The 17843-nt window shown below is 45.0% G+C and overlaps 1 protein-coding gene across 5 annotated transcripts in view; it reads left to right on the top strand.

Annotated features, from left to right (window-relative positions):
* The window catches only part of ntn2 (netrin 2), a 70353-nt gene that overhangs the window by 31656 nt on the left and 20854 nt on the right, over nucleotides 1–17843 (top strand). For all 5 annotated transcript variants that reach the window (XM_035997193.1, XM_031315454.2, XM_031315452.2 and 2 more), the window contains exon 2: nucleotides 5259–6536. In XM_035997193.1, coding sequence (XP_035853086.1) covers nucleotides 5486–6536 — 1051 coding nt within the window. In that variant the 5' untranslated portion in view covers nucleotides 5259–5485. The remainder of the gene's footprint in view (nucleotides 1–5258; nucleotides 6537–17843) is intronic.

The following is a 17843-nucleotide window of genomic DNA, read 5'->3' as shown; positions in this document are numbered from 1 at the left end:
ATTCCACCTCGCGCCGCCTGTCTTCTCTCCTCCTGTTCGGTTCTGGATCAGGTTCTGTTGATTTAAAGAACCGCTGTTGGACTCAGGGCCAGCCGTGTGGGCTGGGCCACAGAAGCTGCTGCATTCCTTTGCTAGGCGTTCTGCTTCTCCCTGCAGTGTCTGCCAGACAGAGATTATTTCACTTATATGTTTTATGATGCCTTTTGGATCGTCCTGCTTTGGGATTAGCCTCACAAGCACTTGAGAGCCGAAGATGTATTATCAGATCATTATACAGATAGCAGCTAGTGTTGTTGCAGCAGTTTGAGGTGATTGTGAACAGTTTTGAAGGTTGGAATAAAAGTAAAGCAAAACAAACCTATGGATATTTATCAGATTAAACCTTCACTCACACTGAACCTGAGCAGACATAAGCAGACTTTAAAAAAGTGCCAGTGATCCCCCTGCTAATGACACTCTCAGCTGTGAGAGTTGACCCCCTCCTGCCCTCAGCCCTCCCTGCTCCTCCTCCCCTCCTCCTCAATCCCTAATGAATGCCAGCGAGGAACTCCAAGCACCCTACACACACACACACACACACACACACACACACACACACACACACACACACACACACACACACACACGCACGCTTACACAAACAGCAGGATCGTCGTCACCACTGCAGAGACAGCCATCATCAAGTGGAATTCAGGCCACTAATATTTGACCCCTGTTACCTGAGGCCTGTCAGTCATGTTGATTCAACTGGGCAGGTGTGTGTGTGTGTGTGTGTGTGTGTGTGTGTGTGTGTGTGTGTGTGTGTGTGTGTGTGTGTGTGTGTGTGTGTTATTCAATTAATCGATTAGATCATTAACAGAAAATGAATCCCCCAACCCTTTGATAATCTATTAATTGTTGAAGTCATTGATTCAAGAAAAAATGGCAAAAAAGTGACATTCTTGAGTAAAAGATTAAAAAGAAAATCAACTGATAAAACGACAAAATAATTCTGAATGTGATCTCTGAATAAGACACATATGAGCTGAAATGTTATTCAGGTGAACAGCCTCAACAACAACCCCATGCGTGCCGTCTGTGTACAGCGGGAGTTTTGACTTTGTCGCTGCTCTGACTGTTCTTTTCTATTCATACAATGCATCTTTCCATAATGATAATGAGAATGGAGGTGGTCCTGTTGTTAGCCTATTAACGAGTCCTCCATGGTTCTGGGCAGCCACTAATAACCCCACCAGGGATTACTGTACAGCAGGCTGGAGGGACAGCAGGGCACCAGTTTGGTCCTCAGCTTGCTGTCATCTGATAGAGGCGACCTAGTAGACCTCCATTCACTCCCTTACTGTTACTGGGGCCACCACGCCAACTCTCTAGAACAGCGGGAAAGGCTCCCACTTGGGATACGAAGTGGCTCAGCTGTCCCTCTCCTATCCTCACCTCCCACGGTGCCCCACACACACACACACACACACACACACACACACCCAAGCCAAATAAAGCCTCTCAGCGACTTCTGTTTTCCTAATCTGTGAACTCTGACAGAGGCGCCCACGCCTGAAAGAGAGACAACTCAACATGGGAAGATCTCCCAGTGACAGGGAGAAGCTGAAAAAACGTTACTAAACCACCCTGTCATCTTCCTGTTCCTGTCTTTCTCTCTCTCTGCCTGTCTTTCTGCCTCTCTCTGTCGCTATCTCTACTCCTCACCCACCTTTAAAGGATGGGAAATTGAATCTAATTTCCCTTCCTTTTGCCCTCCATTATCTACCTTCTCTAATTGGGCTGTCGCTGTTTGATTAAAACCATTTAATACATTCCAATAGCCAAATTGCCTGAGTAGTCAGTGCAGTGAGGCACAATTTCTTATGATGCAGGGGGGCTTCCACTCTAAAAGCACCATATTTTTTAATCCATTCACACACTGTGCCTGTAATACTAATAGGCAAATTATTTAACACTGCGGTAGCTTAGCCACTGGGGATTGTAGCACGTCGGCTCAAGTACATTTTCCTTGCCATTTATCCACAGAGGAATGTTGCAGTAATGTATTGCGGTGTATTGTCATTGCACTCCCAGCAGCCATTCGCTTGGAAATGGCTTCTACAGGAACAGTATGTCTTTTAACATATTATCTGATGGCAGGTTTGTGTGCTACTTTAAAGGCACAATCTATGATCTGAATGTAGACACAAGGATACCAAAATCAAAAATCAGATTGGAGGCTGATATCACTCCTACATTTTTTTTTAATACATAGATTAACGCTAAATTTATGAGAGGAATAGTTTGACATTTGGCTTAGTCGCTTTCATGCTGAGAATTAGATAAGAAGATCGATGCCACTCTCATGTCTGTACGCTAAACATGAAGCTAAAACCAGCAGCACTTCAGTGTGGTATTCATTGTCTTCTTCAGAAAGACAGAGACATGGGCCTGCAGCTGTTGCTACTTCAACCACATTCAATAGAAGACAATGTCTGCCCCCACAGAGGGGAAATTGTGGCTTGTTAAACACACTGTCAATGCTGAAAGCAAAGAATTTTCTTGCTGAAACAGATTCTTAGTATTTTAAAGGTCAGCCAGCTACACCACTGCGCTGACATCCTGGCAAAGCTTACAGATCCAGAAAGATTTAGTGGAAATGGCTCACATTTAACATTTTTTGTAACAATATAGACTACGATTTTAATAAAGACCAGCTTTTTTTGCCAGAGCAATGTTGCTGGAGTGTCTCAGAGAAGCGTTAACACTTGCTGCGAGGCTAGCATCTATTTCAGAGGGCGTACAGAGTGGAATTAAACAGCCTTGTCACTGTTCTCTCTCTGTTTAACCTACACGCTCATCTGCCAGACGCGCCTGACAGCACCAGACCCTGGAAGAATCTCCCAGCAGGCCGGCAGCACGCGGACCGCACCATATTTAGTCATCCAAAGTCCAGACACAGACCAATGCAGACCTCCACCTTAATCTGTCTCCGCTCTCTGTTTCTCTCTCCATCTCTCCCTCTCTCATTTTTTATGTCCTTCCCTCAACTCCCTCCCTCCATCTCTGTCACTTTCCCTCTCTCTCCTACTGCTTCCATTCATATCTGTCCTCACTCGCCCTCCCTCGAGTCACTTCTGCTTTATAACTGTCGTGCCGCTCACTGTTCCTCTCCCCCTTGTGTGTCCCTCTTTCCCTTCTCATCTGCTGAAACTCTTCTTTCCGTGAGCCTGTTTGTTCTCCTTTTCAGTCTATTAAGTATGTCAAGTATTTTCTTGCCTGTTTTTGTTTTACTTTTCCAACTTCCTCTCACTCCCTCAACAACATGCACATCAAATACTAAGTCTAAATAATTCCCTCTGTCCATCTTTTTCCTTTTTCCCTCACCTGTCATAATTTCTAATTTCCTGCTCTCCTGCTCCTCTCCTCCTGATGCTAATGAGTTGCTAATTCTATCAGCCGTCTCTCCATGCCCTCCCCAGTGGGTGTCGGGCCTGCCAGCTTTACCACGGCTAGCCTTTTGATGGAGTGCCTTGGCTGATGAACTCCCGCCTGCGTGCCCACTTTAACCTCCTCGTCCTCAGACACATGTCATTGATCAATGTCCTTATCTGTCCTGGCAAGACCCACTCTTAATCCAATCATTTATGAGCAGGCCCGTTCCCTGCAATCCATTTTTCATATGTTCAATATTGTAATAGCAGGGGATTTTTATTTAGAATGTTTTAATGCTCAGCAGGTCTTCAAATTCTTTCGGAGAGGCAACTTTAGAGCTCGGTATGACGGGAATTATACACTTATCTCTTTATCCCAAGTATAGTTCAAAACGAAGTAGAAAAGAAGCCAGAAAAGACATTTTAAATAACTTGCCTACTAGTTTCTAAGATTGACATAAGAAGCGGTTGTACCTCCACTTTGTGGCATTTTGTTCCTCACTGTCTTTTCTGCTTGGTATAATTCCCTCACACTATTTTCCTTAACGCCGAATCTGTGCTTGAGAAGAGGCCAAATGGCTGGGTCTAAGCACTTGAGCATGGAAGAGTGGTCCTATTTACCAGGCCATTGGTCCCTTTTTTTGAGGGTTGCTAGCTTTGGACCCCTCACATAAGAAAAGAACGAAACTTTTGTTTTTCCGACTCCCCTTAAATCCGTCTGTCTGCCTTTCCCGCTTGACTGAAGTGGATACAGAGGCAGCCTTTTGTTCTACCAAGATGAAGAGGGATGCTGTAGTATAAGAGGGAGAGTGAGGGTAAGAGGAGGTGGGTGTGATTCATTGTAATTTAATAAATACCTCGCAAAGAGGGTTGGGGTGCCTTCTCAACCCCTCAGCTGTCTGTTTTGAAATGGGGCTCTTCTGGATTTGACACCCAGGGAAGTATAAAGGGGATTAGGGAAGGTAAAGCCTCGGGCTATATACATCTCTTTCTCTGTCTTTTTCTTTGCCCCACGGCTCCCCACCCCCCTCAATATTTCTCTCTTTGGGACCGAGAGGCCCCTCGTCTAGCTGTGAGCGTATGAATGATGTCATCCAGGTACCTATCTTGACCCATAGATTTAATGAAGGCTTGAATGGAGTCTCATAGCCTCAGTTCTTCTAATGCGGAGTATAATCCTCAAATAACTCTAAAATTAAATTAAAATTGTCTGGTTCAGTGAATGAACATAATGCTGCCTTCTCTAGAGTCAGCACTGTGTAACAAATAGTAACAAAAATCAATCAATTTCAAATTCCCACGAAAAATCAGTAAGAGCTCAAGAGCCGTGTCTTCATATATACTGTAAAATAGTTCCCTTTTTTTCAGGACACACTCGTAAAGCAGAGGTTTGACCACCAGGGTCACATACGGTCCACTGCTTTGCAGCATCACCAGAGATTATAGGGTGACTTCTGCCATGCTGCTTAAGCATGACCAGAAGGCTTGGCCAGTTTTGACCTGAATGGAAGTACTGAATGAGAAGCCGGCATTAAAATTCAGGATGCAGTCACTTGCAGCCACTAATGTCTCTCTTTAAATGGTCACATCCTTTCTCCTTGGGCCAACCCGTCTAACTGTCTTATCCTTTGGCAGGCTTTTAGTCAATGAAAACATTCACTTGTAATTGTACAGTACAAAAGATACAATTTAATTTCTCATAAGCAAATATAACTTGGTTTTGAAGATGCATAGATTTGTTTTTTTATACAGTAGAATTAGATCAGTGTCACTTTCTATGTTATATCCTATTATGGTCAAAGTATGTCTGACATTGACCTTTGTGTTTGTTTCTCTCTCTTACAGGAAGGGCTCTGGCCAGCCTGAAGTGAAGGGTCACTGAGCTCAGTCACTCTCCTTCCATTAACTCACAATTATACACACACAGAGGGAAAGTCACACACAGACACATCTGCAAGACGACACATACACCTTCACATACTATACACACACACACAGACTCTTGGGTACACACACATAGACTCATCCGTGCATAAACTCAGACACACACTCACGCAGGCCCTCTGAGCAGGATGAGGGAACCCTGGAGGTGCCTGCTGGGCCTGTGCCTCCTGGCATGCTCAGCCTCCACCCACAGTGCCGCCAATCCCTTCGCAGGGCAGCAGACCCCTCCAGACCCTTGCTATGATGACACAGGCGCAGCCCGGCGCTGTATCCCCGAGTTTATTAACGCTGCCTTCGGCAAGGAGGTGATGGTGTCCAGCGTCTGTGGCCGGCCTCCGTCCCGTTCCTGCAGCGTGGTGGAGCGGGGCGACGATCGGCCTTCTGTGCGCTCGTGCCAAATCTGTGATGCAGCCGACCCTCGCCGTGCCCACCCTGCTTCTTACCTCACTGACCTCAACTCAGCCCACAACCTCACCTGCTGGCAGTCAGAGAATCTGAACACTTCACCGCACAACGTGACTCTCACCCTTTCACTAGGTAAAAAGTTTGAGATCACCTATGTCAGCCTGCAGTTCTGTTCCCCCCGACCCGAGTCCCTGGCCATATACAAGAGCATGGACTACGGCAAGACCTGGATGCCCTACCAGTTCTACTCCTCACAGTGCCGGCGTATGTACAATCGGCCCAACAAAGCAACCATTACCAAGCAGAACGAACAGGAGGCGCTATGCACAGATGGCCACACTGACCTCTACCCGCTGTCTGGAGGACTCATTGCTTTCAGCACTCTGGATGGACGGCCCTCCGGCAAAGACTTTGACAACAGCCCTGTCCTTCAGGACTGGGTGACTGTCACCGACATCCGCGTGGTCTTCAGCCGGCCCCAGCTACCCCGGGAGCTGGGACTGGGGGCTGGAAGTAACAGTGGAGGGAGGGATGATGACCCCATGGCAGTGACATCGACGCTGCCAACTTATTTCTATGCAGTGGGAGACTTTCAGGTGGGCGGGAGGTGTAAATGCAACGGACATGGCTCACGCTGTCTAAAAGACAAGGAAGGCAAACTGGTATGTGACTGCAAGCACAACACAGAGGGACCTGAATGTGACCGCTGCAAGCCCTTTCACTATGACCGACCATGGCAGAGGGCCAATGCCCGCGAGGCCAATGAGTGTCTGCGTAAGTCTTTCCTTCTATCTGTCATTCTTTATGTGCTTTTCACATGTTTCAGTTAGTCTGCTGTGAAACAAACAATACAGACCATTTCTGAGAACTTAAATTTAGCACAACAGATTTTCTGTGAGGATACCTAACACGATGGCTTTATAACTTTTATGTGTTTTATGTTAAAAAGATCATAGAACTTAGAAGATGAATACAGTTTATTCTTGTGGATCAAAACCCAGTCGTTTTACATAAATTCAGCAGCCTTGTAATGTGTTAAAACATGCTCTTTCTTCAGCTGTACAATTCTTAGTTCAAGTAGTGTATGAACGTATGGGCATTTTTTTAAATACAGGTTGTTTATTTCTTTGTTGGATAGAGTCATGACCTTCTCACCACCCACTCTGAGGAAATGACAGCAATGTAAAATCAGGCCAACAAATTGAATTTATACACATACACACAGGGAAAGAGAGAGGGAGGCAGAAAAGGAGAGATTTAACTATGCTGACCTGTGTTTGACTGTCACAGTGGTAATTAAGAGTGTTGCCAGAACATACCGGATGGGTTTGTGTTTGTACAGGTGAGGAGTTCTGGTAGCACATAGTGGTCGAGCTTGCAACTTTGGCAACGTCTTTCAAAACACAAGGCCCATCCGTTTCCTTGCATTTCCCATCAGGCCCTTCTATTTACCCATTCCTGTACAGAGAAACAGGCCTACTCTTAACAAAAATCATGTTTTCTGGACTTGTCTATGAAAAAAAACTCTTTTTCACAAGCAAGTCTAAACAGTGGATGACAACAGCTCGACTCATTGGCACACTGCTACAGCTAAGTCATCCAAGAATGTTATTTGGCAGTGTTTGCCTTTACCTCAAGACATGCTCTGTAAAAGTCATTCAGATGTGCTCTGAAAGCTCGCCAAGTAAAATTATAGCAATTTCTGTGGCAATTTTTGTTAATGTAAATGGATTACTTTTGTATTGGATTAGGCTTGTATGTGATATTTAGCGCATGTATTAATTTCATGGCTGTACAAAGGTTTTAGACACATGACATGTTATCCATGTGTTTTCAGCAGGAATGCGTTCTCTAATATGTGGATGTTTCTTTGGTGGTAACTTTTTACAGCATTTCTCTTAGTATAAATAGACATAGGTGGAACCTAATTCAAGTAAATTTTGCTTGTCATAAAAATGTGTTAGCGTAGGAAAATAAAACCATATTAGCAACCGCTGTCCCCATTTTAACCTTTCCCTATAATGAAATAAAATTACAGCCAGGGAGAAAAAAAACAGGAGCAGAACATTGAAAAACAGTGTATATTTTTCTAGCATGTTATAATTGCCCAGTGAGCTGGCCTGAGATCATATTTAGCATTGAACAGTGCCAGATCTGTTTAAAGGGGACAGAGAGTGACAGAGCCAGAGGAGCGAAGCCATTTTAGCATTAGATGGGCCAACGGAGCCCGCGTTCTCTCACTCTGTACTCTGAAAATCTCCCTTGCCAACTCTACCTTACTTTGGCTTGTCATCTATTCTTGACACCCTCACTTACTCAGCTCTCAGATACAAGCACACACTCGAACACACCTAGCCTCTTCTACAGTACAATAATATCCTGTAAATCCCTCAGGGTTTTCTCGCTTATACTTTTGCACACACCCTCTTTTAAATGTCCCGTTTCCGAAATGTTACACCCGCTTCCCGTAGAGCTCTTCTCAGCGGGATTGATATGTCACTTCCATCCACAATTTCTGGACTAAACAGCCCGGCTGCACTGGCCAACTCTGATGACCTAATCCCAGTGTTGATACAGGGCAGTTAAAGCCTTTTGCAAGTTGCACGCGATACCCGATCACACATCCGGACACGCCAAAAGGTCAGTCCCAGACGTCCCCAGTTTCGCGTCCATAAGCCTCTTTACAGCCTATTCCGGTAGAACTGGTTCCAACATATCCTCAAAGTAGCAAGAGAGCCTTTTAAAAAGCTTCTCCAGTGCGTATTAAAACCCATTCTTAAAATGCATCTGCCCCTTGTTGATTTCTTCACTTGCTTTTCTTTCTGACGTGGTGCAGAAAAGGCAGCGGGCTGCAGCGGGCTGCAGCGGGAGCCACTGTGTCAGCGAGGTGTAAGTATTTAGCCTGGGCGAGTGTGTAAGAGTGGCAAGTTACAGAGCCAAGATAGTCCCTTAGGTGTCACCAGAGCCTTCATGAGGCCCAGTGGGTGTTTGAGTTGGAGGTAGGGTCTGAGTGGGCCGGGCTGAGGTCGTGATCTTTTGCAGGGTGGTGACAAGGTTAAGCTCAGAGTGGGCAGATGTAGAGCTGAATCAGTAGTTTTTTCACACCCTAGCTCTAACTCTGTCGTTGAGAAATGATGTGCCTGGTAGCTGATTTCATCACTTTAAACACTATTGTTAAGATGGTTTTAAAGATGTTGCAAGGTTTAGCTCTCACTCGTAGCAGTCTTAACTCAAATCTTTACCTGGCACGACAAGAACATTGTCTCCAACAGGCTGGTTTGATTGTTCGCCAGTCTTACTAAATGTTTGACAAGCACCGCACCAAGATTACTGTCTGCGCTCTTGGCAAGCTCACATACTGTCTCCAGACACAAGCCATGCACACACACGCCCCATCTGCCGCCTCCCTCGCTATGAATCCTGCCTCGAGACATGGGTTTACAAATCCCTGCTCTAGTAGTCAGAGAGGGCAGCCTCGTAAAGAAGCGTGTCTATTTGTATTGAGGGAGACATGATGGAAAAAGCTGTGATTTATCTGCCTGAAGTTTAAGCCACAGGATGTAATAAGGAAACAGATGCATAAGAGCTATTTGGTTACTGGTTGTGATGGAGTATTGGCTTTTCTGCTGGCATGGTCGATGCTGTAATGTAAATACTTTGTGTTGACTTAAACATGTGAGACGGTGTATCATTCCATAATAGAGTCTGCCAAAGTCACTGTATAGGATGAAGAGGCCTCTTGTGGAGTCAACGACAATGTGACATCCTGAGTAGATGATAATTTATGGCGGTGTAGGAGCTCTCTACTCTTGGCCGCGTCTGCAGCCATCTTGGCCCCAAGCTGTTCTATTCTCCAGCCCTTCCTTTTTCTCGTTTTGGACTCAGCCTGCAGGAAGTCCAGAGTACTGCTCTGGGACGCTACGAGCCCAGGGCCAGACACCATCCATCCCTAATGGACCAGCCAAGCCAGGTCTGCTCCCAGTGTTGCGCCAGGCACACTGGTATGCATTCATAGTGTTAAATACAGAGGTCATGTGAAAGCTGTTTGAATTGCCATTTGGGCTGATTTGCCAGAAATGCAGGTGAGCTGCGGTTGGTAGCAGAGCTGGGTGTTCCTGCTCTGCTGCAGCGTCTGGGTGTGGTGTTGAATATTTTTAATAGTAAGTTTTGACATATTGATTCCAGTGGGGAATGAGTGATATGGTATTCTGTTTTTGCACAAGAAGAGGGGTTTCCTTTCAAATTAAATCAATCAACCAAATATTATTAGTATTCACTGTACGCTCATTATACATCAGTCCATGTCATCACCTGAAGGAAATTCCCACAAATTAGTTATCATCTCTAAAGAAAAAAGTTTTACCTGTTACATAATAGATGATATTACTGTAGATCATGTCTGCCACACTAATGAATGAGCGGCTTCATTAAAATGTGAATTTTACAGCAGAGGAAGGAGAAGCAGAAGTCTCAAGCCTCGTGACGAGCCCACGCTCAAACCTTTTGTGGGGCTTGTGGTTTTTGGTGGGCTCAGCCTCTTATTTTTTTGGAAACTATTAGCTGGAATTAGCGGGGAATTTGACAGATGGGTTTCTTAGGGAGAGCAGTGTGGATCCAGCAGAGGTGTGTGTGGGTGTGTGTGTGTGTGGGTGGGTGGGTGGGTGTGTGTGTCTGTGTGTGAATGTGTGTGTCAGAGGAAGAGGCCAGCCAGGAACACATGCTCAGGAACAGGGCTCAGAATAAGCCCTCAGATATGTATAGAGCTGTGGAAACTTTGAAGACCACAGAAGCACAAACTCATTTTTATTTCCCTCACCGACAAGGGGCAGATGGTTTTTTGATGCCAATTAGAATTTCAAAATAGGCCTCCATCCTTTCACACCATTTTCTCCTCCACATCTCCTAGCGAGGGCAAGCAGAGGTCAGGCCCATGTTTCAGTCACAGAGCAGATTCGTCAAGACACTTTTTAGGCCTGGTGATCGAGAAATGACCTCATTCTTTAACACACGTCACATGAAACCATGGCACAGTTTGTGAGTTTGCATGATTTGGATAACACGAACAACCCCACATTTTCATACTTTCTCAATCCTGCCATGGAGAGTAGCATGATTTGTGTGCTTTTGTTCTTGCAACACAATGTTGTTTGCTCTACCTTTGCTTCAAATATCCACATTGAACGATGAGAATCCAGCACACAGCAGCCTAAAAATGTCCTCCATGGTCAGCTGAAATGTAGCTGTCTGTCCCTAGAGGGGCAACATGATATGAATTTCAGTGAGATGCCGAATATAGACGGGTAAGGATGGAAAAAAAGCCAGAGCTGCCTTGATATTACTTCATGTATGTGCCATGTTCCTACTTTCGCTAATTGACTTAAAGGCCCTTCCCCCTCCGCCGCCTGTCGCTAGAGGCTAACAAGGAACCGACACTTCAATTACTTAAAGCGCGACACACAAATGAGCAAGAGATGTTTTTGTGTGTGTTGGGGGGGAAAGTGATTTTGAAAAAGAAACCTCCTGTGCTTTCAAATAATTACAGAGCCGAGGAATGTTGTTCTAAAATCAACAGCCCTATGAAATGATGCCTCTGGGGTGGTTAGCGTGAGACGCAGGGGCAACGGCACAGCGAGGCCAACAAACATGAGGTGTGTGCGTTTTGTTTCGGTGTGTGTGTGTGTGTGTGTGTGTGTGTGTGTGTGTGTGTGTGTGTGTGTGTGTGTGTGTGTGTGTGTGTGTGTGTGTGAGAGCGAGAGAGAAGCAAGAGTATCTTATTTATCTGGCTGAGGCAACACGGTTTGGTCTGTTTGATTGGTTTGTACTGTAGCTTTGCTCTTTGCTTTTATTCCCTCTGTCACTATTGCAACTTTGGTCCTCGGCCAACCCATAAGGGATAGATGCTGTTCTGGTTCTATAAAGCCACCCATAAAGGCTCTCTGGCAAGTCGGGAACATCGTGAAACAAATGTTAAGGACAGCAAAGTGTCAAATAACAACGTTAATGTCAGCCGGGTTAAAATGTTGGATCCTTTGTGCATGCGTGTGTGTGTGTGCGTGCGTGTGTGTGTGCGTGCGTGTGTGCGTGTGTGCGTGTGCGTGCACTCCTTGCATTTGTGCATGTGTGAGAGACACATGTAATCTAGTAGTGCGATGTGGCGTGCATTTCAACCCTGTGCCAAAGCAAACTGGTGGAGCTGCAGTGTGTGCCCACCCTGCTCTCAGGCCCCCATCGCCTCTCCCCCACAGATGGTAGCAATCACCTCCTGAGGTGCCCGTCACCGCCGGCACTCTCTTCCTCTTTCTCCTTGTGTAACTGACTCTTCAAAGATGAACTCTCTGCCTGGATGTTTTCCAGTCTGCTACCTCTTCTTTTATTTCATATATATTTCTCTTTTTGCTGAAATCAGCCTTTTGTTTTTCTCTCATTGAATTCTCTGTGTTTTGGTAACAGTTTGCCTCTTTTTGTTATGTTATTGCAGGCCTCTGTGCTCTTTTGCCTGAGAAAATATGTGTTTTTTGGCTGCTAGCCGGTGTTGCTGGTGGCAGCAAGATTCGGAGGCTGTTTAGAGAAAATACATGTCTGTTTTTTAATGAGTGTGCGATAGTCGCTCAGCTCCCTTTAACTGTGGTTTTGTCTGACTGTGGCTCACAGGGTCGCTATCACTGTGTTAGAAATCATGTGTATGTACTGTATGCATACATACATTAATGCATATTATATAGATGTCGTCATTGTTACTGCACAATGGCTGAAGTAATATAACAGAGAGACTAAGCAGTTTCTTTGTTTGAATACAAGTTTGACTTTGACTGATAAAAGTGATCTACTGATGTGTGACAACTTAAAGCAGCACTTCACCGGTTTTTACAGATGAAGATTAGTTTCCTTGTCAAGAAAGTACTGCTCAAGTAGTGAAAACAGTTGTATAATACCCTCTATGGCTCTGAAAAAAGACCCTGATAATGTCAGTAAAGGCATTTAACAGGCAAAGGTCGGTCTAACAAAAAATGCTAATTAGTTGCGTTATGGGATTTGTAGAATCCAATGTTTTTAGAGCACATTAGGTATTAAAAATCAGGATATCTCAGCTCCTGCAACATACATTTGTTTTAACATAAATCTAAGGAAAATAATAAAAAGGAACCACAACGAGCTGCCAGAACAGCGTCAGTGGTCCTTGTAATAGTTTCTCCAAGTCCCTGAAACTCTGTTAAAGGGATGAACACCATGCTTTTTAAAGATATTCCCTCATCTGGTGTTTTGATGATGGTGGTGGAGAGTGCTGTCTAATATGCCTGGTCGAAATCTCCCATAGGTGTTCATTAAGATCTGTTTACTGCGGATGCCATAGCATATGATTCACATTGTTTTCACACTCACCAAACCATTTAGCTGGATGAAGACTAAAATAAAAAAATAAATAAAAAATCCCCTTAAAACTGAAAGTAATCTCATTTCAAATTGAAAACTACATGGTGGTCGTTGCTGTAGAGGCCAGCTTGTTATATTAATATTTTCTTTGATTTTACTACTTAATTCTGGATTCGCCCATCATCAACCCAGGACTCTTTTGCATTCTGTGCATATACTGTACAAGCCTGCGTCACAACCTGGTCAGAGAAAAACATGAGGTTTTCCCTCAGCAATTCTACTGTCATCTCTGGCCGCAGTTGTGAATCTACACAGTAGGTTCCATCTGTCACTTTCTATTTCTAAACCAGCCCAGGCATCGCATGCATCCCCCAGAATGGACCTCATGATTGTGTTTGCCAAGAGTCATGGCAAAAGTGCATTTGTTTTTGCCTTGTTTTTACTGATTCGCCATTATAATTTGATTGCACAGTCGTCTACTTCTGCCCGTGCAGTCAGGACTGCAGGATGTTGCCTGTGGGGGAAAAAAAAAAAAAAAAGAGCAACCGAGACAGACAGAGAGTGAAGGCATAGACGGGACACCGATAACAATGTTTAGATGGGGGGAAGTGAAGTGGACCAGAGAGAGGGAACAGAGCTAAGGACTCAACTCTCCACTGACACCAGGCCCCCCAACATGGCAACCCTCCAGCCTAATCTCGTTAAAATCTTCCCCTGCCTGATGCCATCCAGAGAGAGAAAGGGGAGATGGAGGAAGGGATGGACAAGAGAAAGGGTTGGGGAAGGCAACAAGCAAAAGGAGGGAGAGGCAACTAGTGAGAGTATTTAAGATGGGGTCTTATGAAAGCAAGAGGAGAGAGGGAGGGAGGCTTAGGGGAGGGATGGGAGAGGAATTAAGGGGACTCTCAGTTCAAAAAGGCTCCCAAGAGCCGGCTCTTAAGCCCACGGCGTGAGGCTAACCGCAGAAACCAGTAAAGGGAGGGGAGGGCTGAGACGTGGTGTCAAAGCTAGAAGTGAAAGATATGTCTGTGTGGAAGAAAAGGAAAGAGCAATTGGTGCAAAGAGGTAGAAGCTCCTGCGTACATCATAGCACAGTCGACGTAATGCTTGTAGGACTGCAGGAGTTGTAGTTTCCTGTTAGTCCTCAGCTCGGAGTTCTTAAATCTTTGTCTCAGCTTGTTGTCCACAGCTCGTTAGAGCCTACAGACCCAGTGGTGTTTACAGCTGTTCAAGTCTCACTTCTGTTTGACTTTTTTGCATCTTTTGTCACTTGATCCATGTCATTCTGTGAGCAGTTACTACCACTTGAAGCAGTGTTTCTAGTGTGTGTGTGTGTGTGTGTGTGTGTGTGTGTGTGTTCACACTGTACACTGCCTTGGCTCTAATGAGGAGCTAATTAACCGGGTGTTCCCCCCGGTGCCCTGAGCAGGTGGCTGGAGCAGCCAGGCGGAACTCAGCCCAAACACACAGCATACAGACGGCACACACACACACACACAAACCTTTTCTCACACACATGATGGCAGGAGCCCATATAGCAGAGCCTGCTTGGCCAGGCAGAGAGGGCACCCAAGGGGGGCTGCAGCAGGTCTGGACCGCGGCCTGGGCCAAGAGGGGAGAGGTGGTGGTGGGAGAGCGGCCCTCCAATTTTCAAGGACCAATTTTAGCCATGGGATTTAGGTTTTGCACAGGCATCCAAAATCAATTGGCTGTGCTTACCGGCTTGGCTTTGGTGGAGCTGAAGGAAAAATTTGATTTATCCCTGACATATGGAAGGGAACAGAGAGGTGGTGCACTCCACACAAACACACTTGCATTTTATTTGTTGAGCGCAGTCTTTACGGGCCAATATGTCATAGCACACATGACAGATCCGTCTGTGAGCTTGTTCAGAGCACATTTACGTGTTGAGGCACCTGTTATAAAAGCTGAAATAGAACAGTGGTCTGTTCTTCTGTCAGTCTACCTTTACTGAAATGTTCCCTAATTTTACCTGTGCTTAAAGAAGTAAGCACCACCTAGATCACAAGATCAACAAGAGATTTGTGCAAACTGTGAAGAGGAAGAACAGTTATTCCACAAAAAATATATCATTTGGCGTTCTTCATTTTGATGACAACGTGGTGAAACTATTTACTCTAATATTTTCCTAGGGGTTTCTTGCTGCCCTGTCTCCATCCCCTCCTTTATTTTTGTTGCAGCATCCCCCTGTTTGCCAAGCCCGTAGCTTGTGTTTGTTGTTTGATTTCCACGACAACACGAGGAACCACATTTATGCATCCTTGAATTGGAGACGGACCCATAAATGAGCCAAGCTCACTGGAGGATCACAGTTTCTTTGCTGCAGAACTCCTCTCTGCGCTGAAATGTCTGTTTTTTTTCCTCCAATAGATAAGAATTAGTGAGTGTTTTTTGCAGAGCACTAGTGAGGCTTTGATGTGTTAATGAATTGAAAAATGGCCTTCAACAGTGTTCAGTTATCCCTGCTGAGCCTAATTTGGGTGGGGGCACGGGGGGTGGGGGGGTTACTGCAGTGGCAGGTTGGGGGAGGAAGGTGGTGTGTGTGTGTGTGTGTGTGTGTGTGTGTGTGTGTGTGTGAAAGCACTTCAAAACAAACCCATAAACATTCCAGGATCTTTGGGCAGCTGCAGCTCCAAGCTGAAGTTAACTACAGCATGTACACCATAGAAAACACACACACACACACACACACACACACACACACACACACACACACACACACACACACACACACACACACACACACACACACGTACACATACAAACACCTACTTGAGTGATTTTGGCTTATTTATTTTTTTATCAGTCAATCACATCACATCATTCATGCTTTATTCTCAGTCAAAAACTAAACTGCTATTTCTGCCAGACACTAATTCCCTCATTCTCTGTCACAAAAAAGGCTGGCTGTTGTTAAAGCCATCACTGCTACACATGCTAAATCATTTATAGGTTAAATTCCGGAGCTTTCTTTACATTCTCTACACTTGAACATATTCTCTCCCTACTCCAGACTTTGTTGGCCGATCTTGTTGCACAGCAGCGAATCGAGAAGATTCCGTAAGAGGTACCGTTGTTACTTCAGCCGGGGAGAAAACGTGATCCATCGCTTTCATGTTCTGCTACAAGGTGTTAATGGACACAAGTGCTCACAGCTGTGTGTGTTTGAGACGCTTGATCATAATCACAGTCCCACCTCACTCTTACCCCCCCAGCAGCCTCAGCCACTCACTGGAGGTGGTGTGTTCTTTGTCACAGTCCCTTCAGAAGAAGTCAGACAGGCTGTTCAGTTGTTCACATGCACACACACTAGATTTCTGTTGGTTAAAAAACATACCAAATTACTTAAAGTAAAACGCTTTGTGCAATGTGCAAACTTCCCTCAGTATCCAACATATCTCCTTTGGACAATTCCCCAGGGTCAAAGGTCATTCCTCATCTTGGGCTTACCAGATCATGAGAGCACACCAAAACATCTAGCAGCGCTGCCTCGAGATAGATCCATACATGAAAACAGTATTTAATTAACTGTAGAATTCCATACAAATTAGGCAGCGTAATAACCAGATGGAATTGGGAAACAGTCTGGGAATGTGCTCTGCTCCCCCTTTATTTTCCAGGGTCTACTGGGCCTCTCTCCCAACCTGGTGCCAGGCTTTCCCTTTCAGTGTGGATGGACATTACAATGTCCTTCACTGCCTGCATGTTACTTGACATATGTATTCAAGTCATTCTCCTCCTGCGAGAGAGCCACAAGTGTCATTAGCAGTCATTTTTGATCAACTGCAGGGAGCTCATCTAACATTATACGGACCATGAGCTCAGTGCATCAGTGACCTTGGCTGCAGCAGCAGTGCATGTGTCAGCTAGTGATGATGAGGAAAGAAACTTTAAAATTACAAGTAAACTTATTTGTGTTACCTTTTCTGACTAATGAAAGTACCTGTATTTCTGTAACTGCCTACTCATCAGTCACTGTATTGCACACAAAGCCACACACACATAAAAGCCCCTCAGCCAGTCTGTCTTTACTTATTCCCCATTGTTTTATATTGTTATGGCATTTTTCTTAAGCACACTCCCACCAGAATAATTAATATCACCTTCTGTTGTGATGCCCTAATAATCCTGTTTTGGCCATAACTGTTGACATTTTTGGTCAAACAGCTCTACAGTTGTTTACCCCTTTCTAATTCATCTGCGGATAACTTTGAACCGGAGCTTAGCTCTGCAGCAATCGTCTTTGAAGCCACGGCCAAGTCTTCAGGTCCCAGGTCTGACTCTGATTTAACCAGCAGAGGGTCTGGATCAAACTCTGTTACACAAACACAAAGGGCAGATTTCTCATTAGGCTTCTCAAATGCAAACCCCACATGTAGAGAGTGAACAGAGGATATTATGAATAATGTCAGAGCTGCTAATTGCAGTCTATGGAGGAATCGATGGAAAGACCGGTGAGGTGAAGAGACATAAAGACATCTTGGAGGGACTGGGAAGAGATATAACCTCGCTTCACATGTCCCATATATTGCGGCTCGCCTCATTTAGAAGACAGCTAGCACGAGTCCATTCCTTTATCTGAATTGCTCTCGCTTTTAATAGATCTTAGGAGTCCTTACTCAACAGTGATTCATGAAATTAATGTCTCTCTTTCCAGTGATTAATAGCTAATGGGCTGAGAGAAGCCAA

This window comes from Sander lucioperca, chromosome 22, assembly GCF_008315115.2.
Source record: "Sander lucioperca isolate FBNREF2018 chromosome 22, SLUC_FBN_1.2, whole genome shotgun sequence".
NCBI lineage: Eukaryota > Metazoa > Chordata > Actinopteri > Perciformes > Percidae > Sander > Sander lucioperca.
The sequence above is the reverse complement of the archived record's forward strand: the minus strand, read 5'-3'. Positions and strand labels throughout refer to the sequence as shown.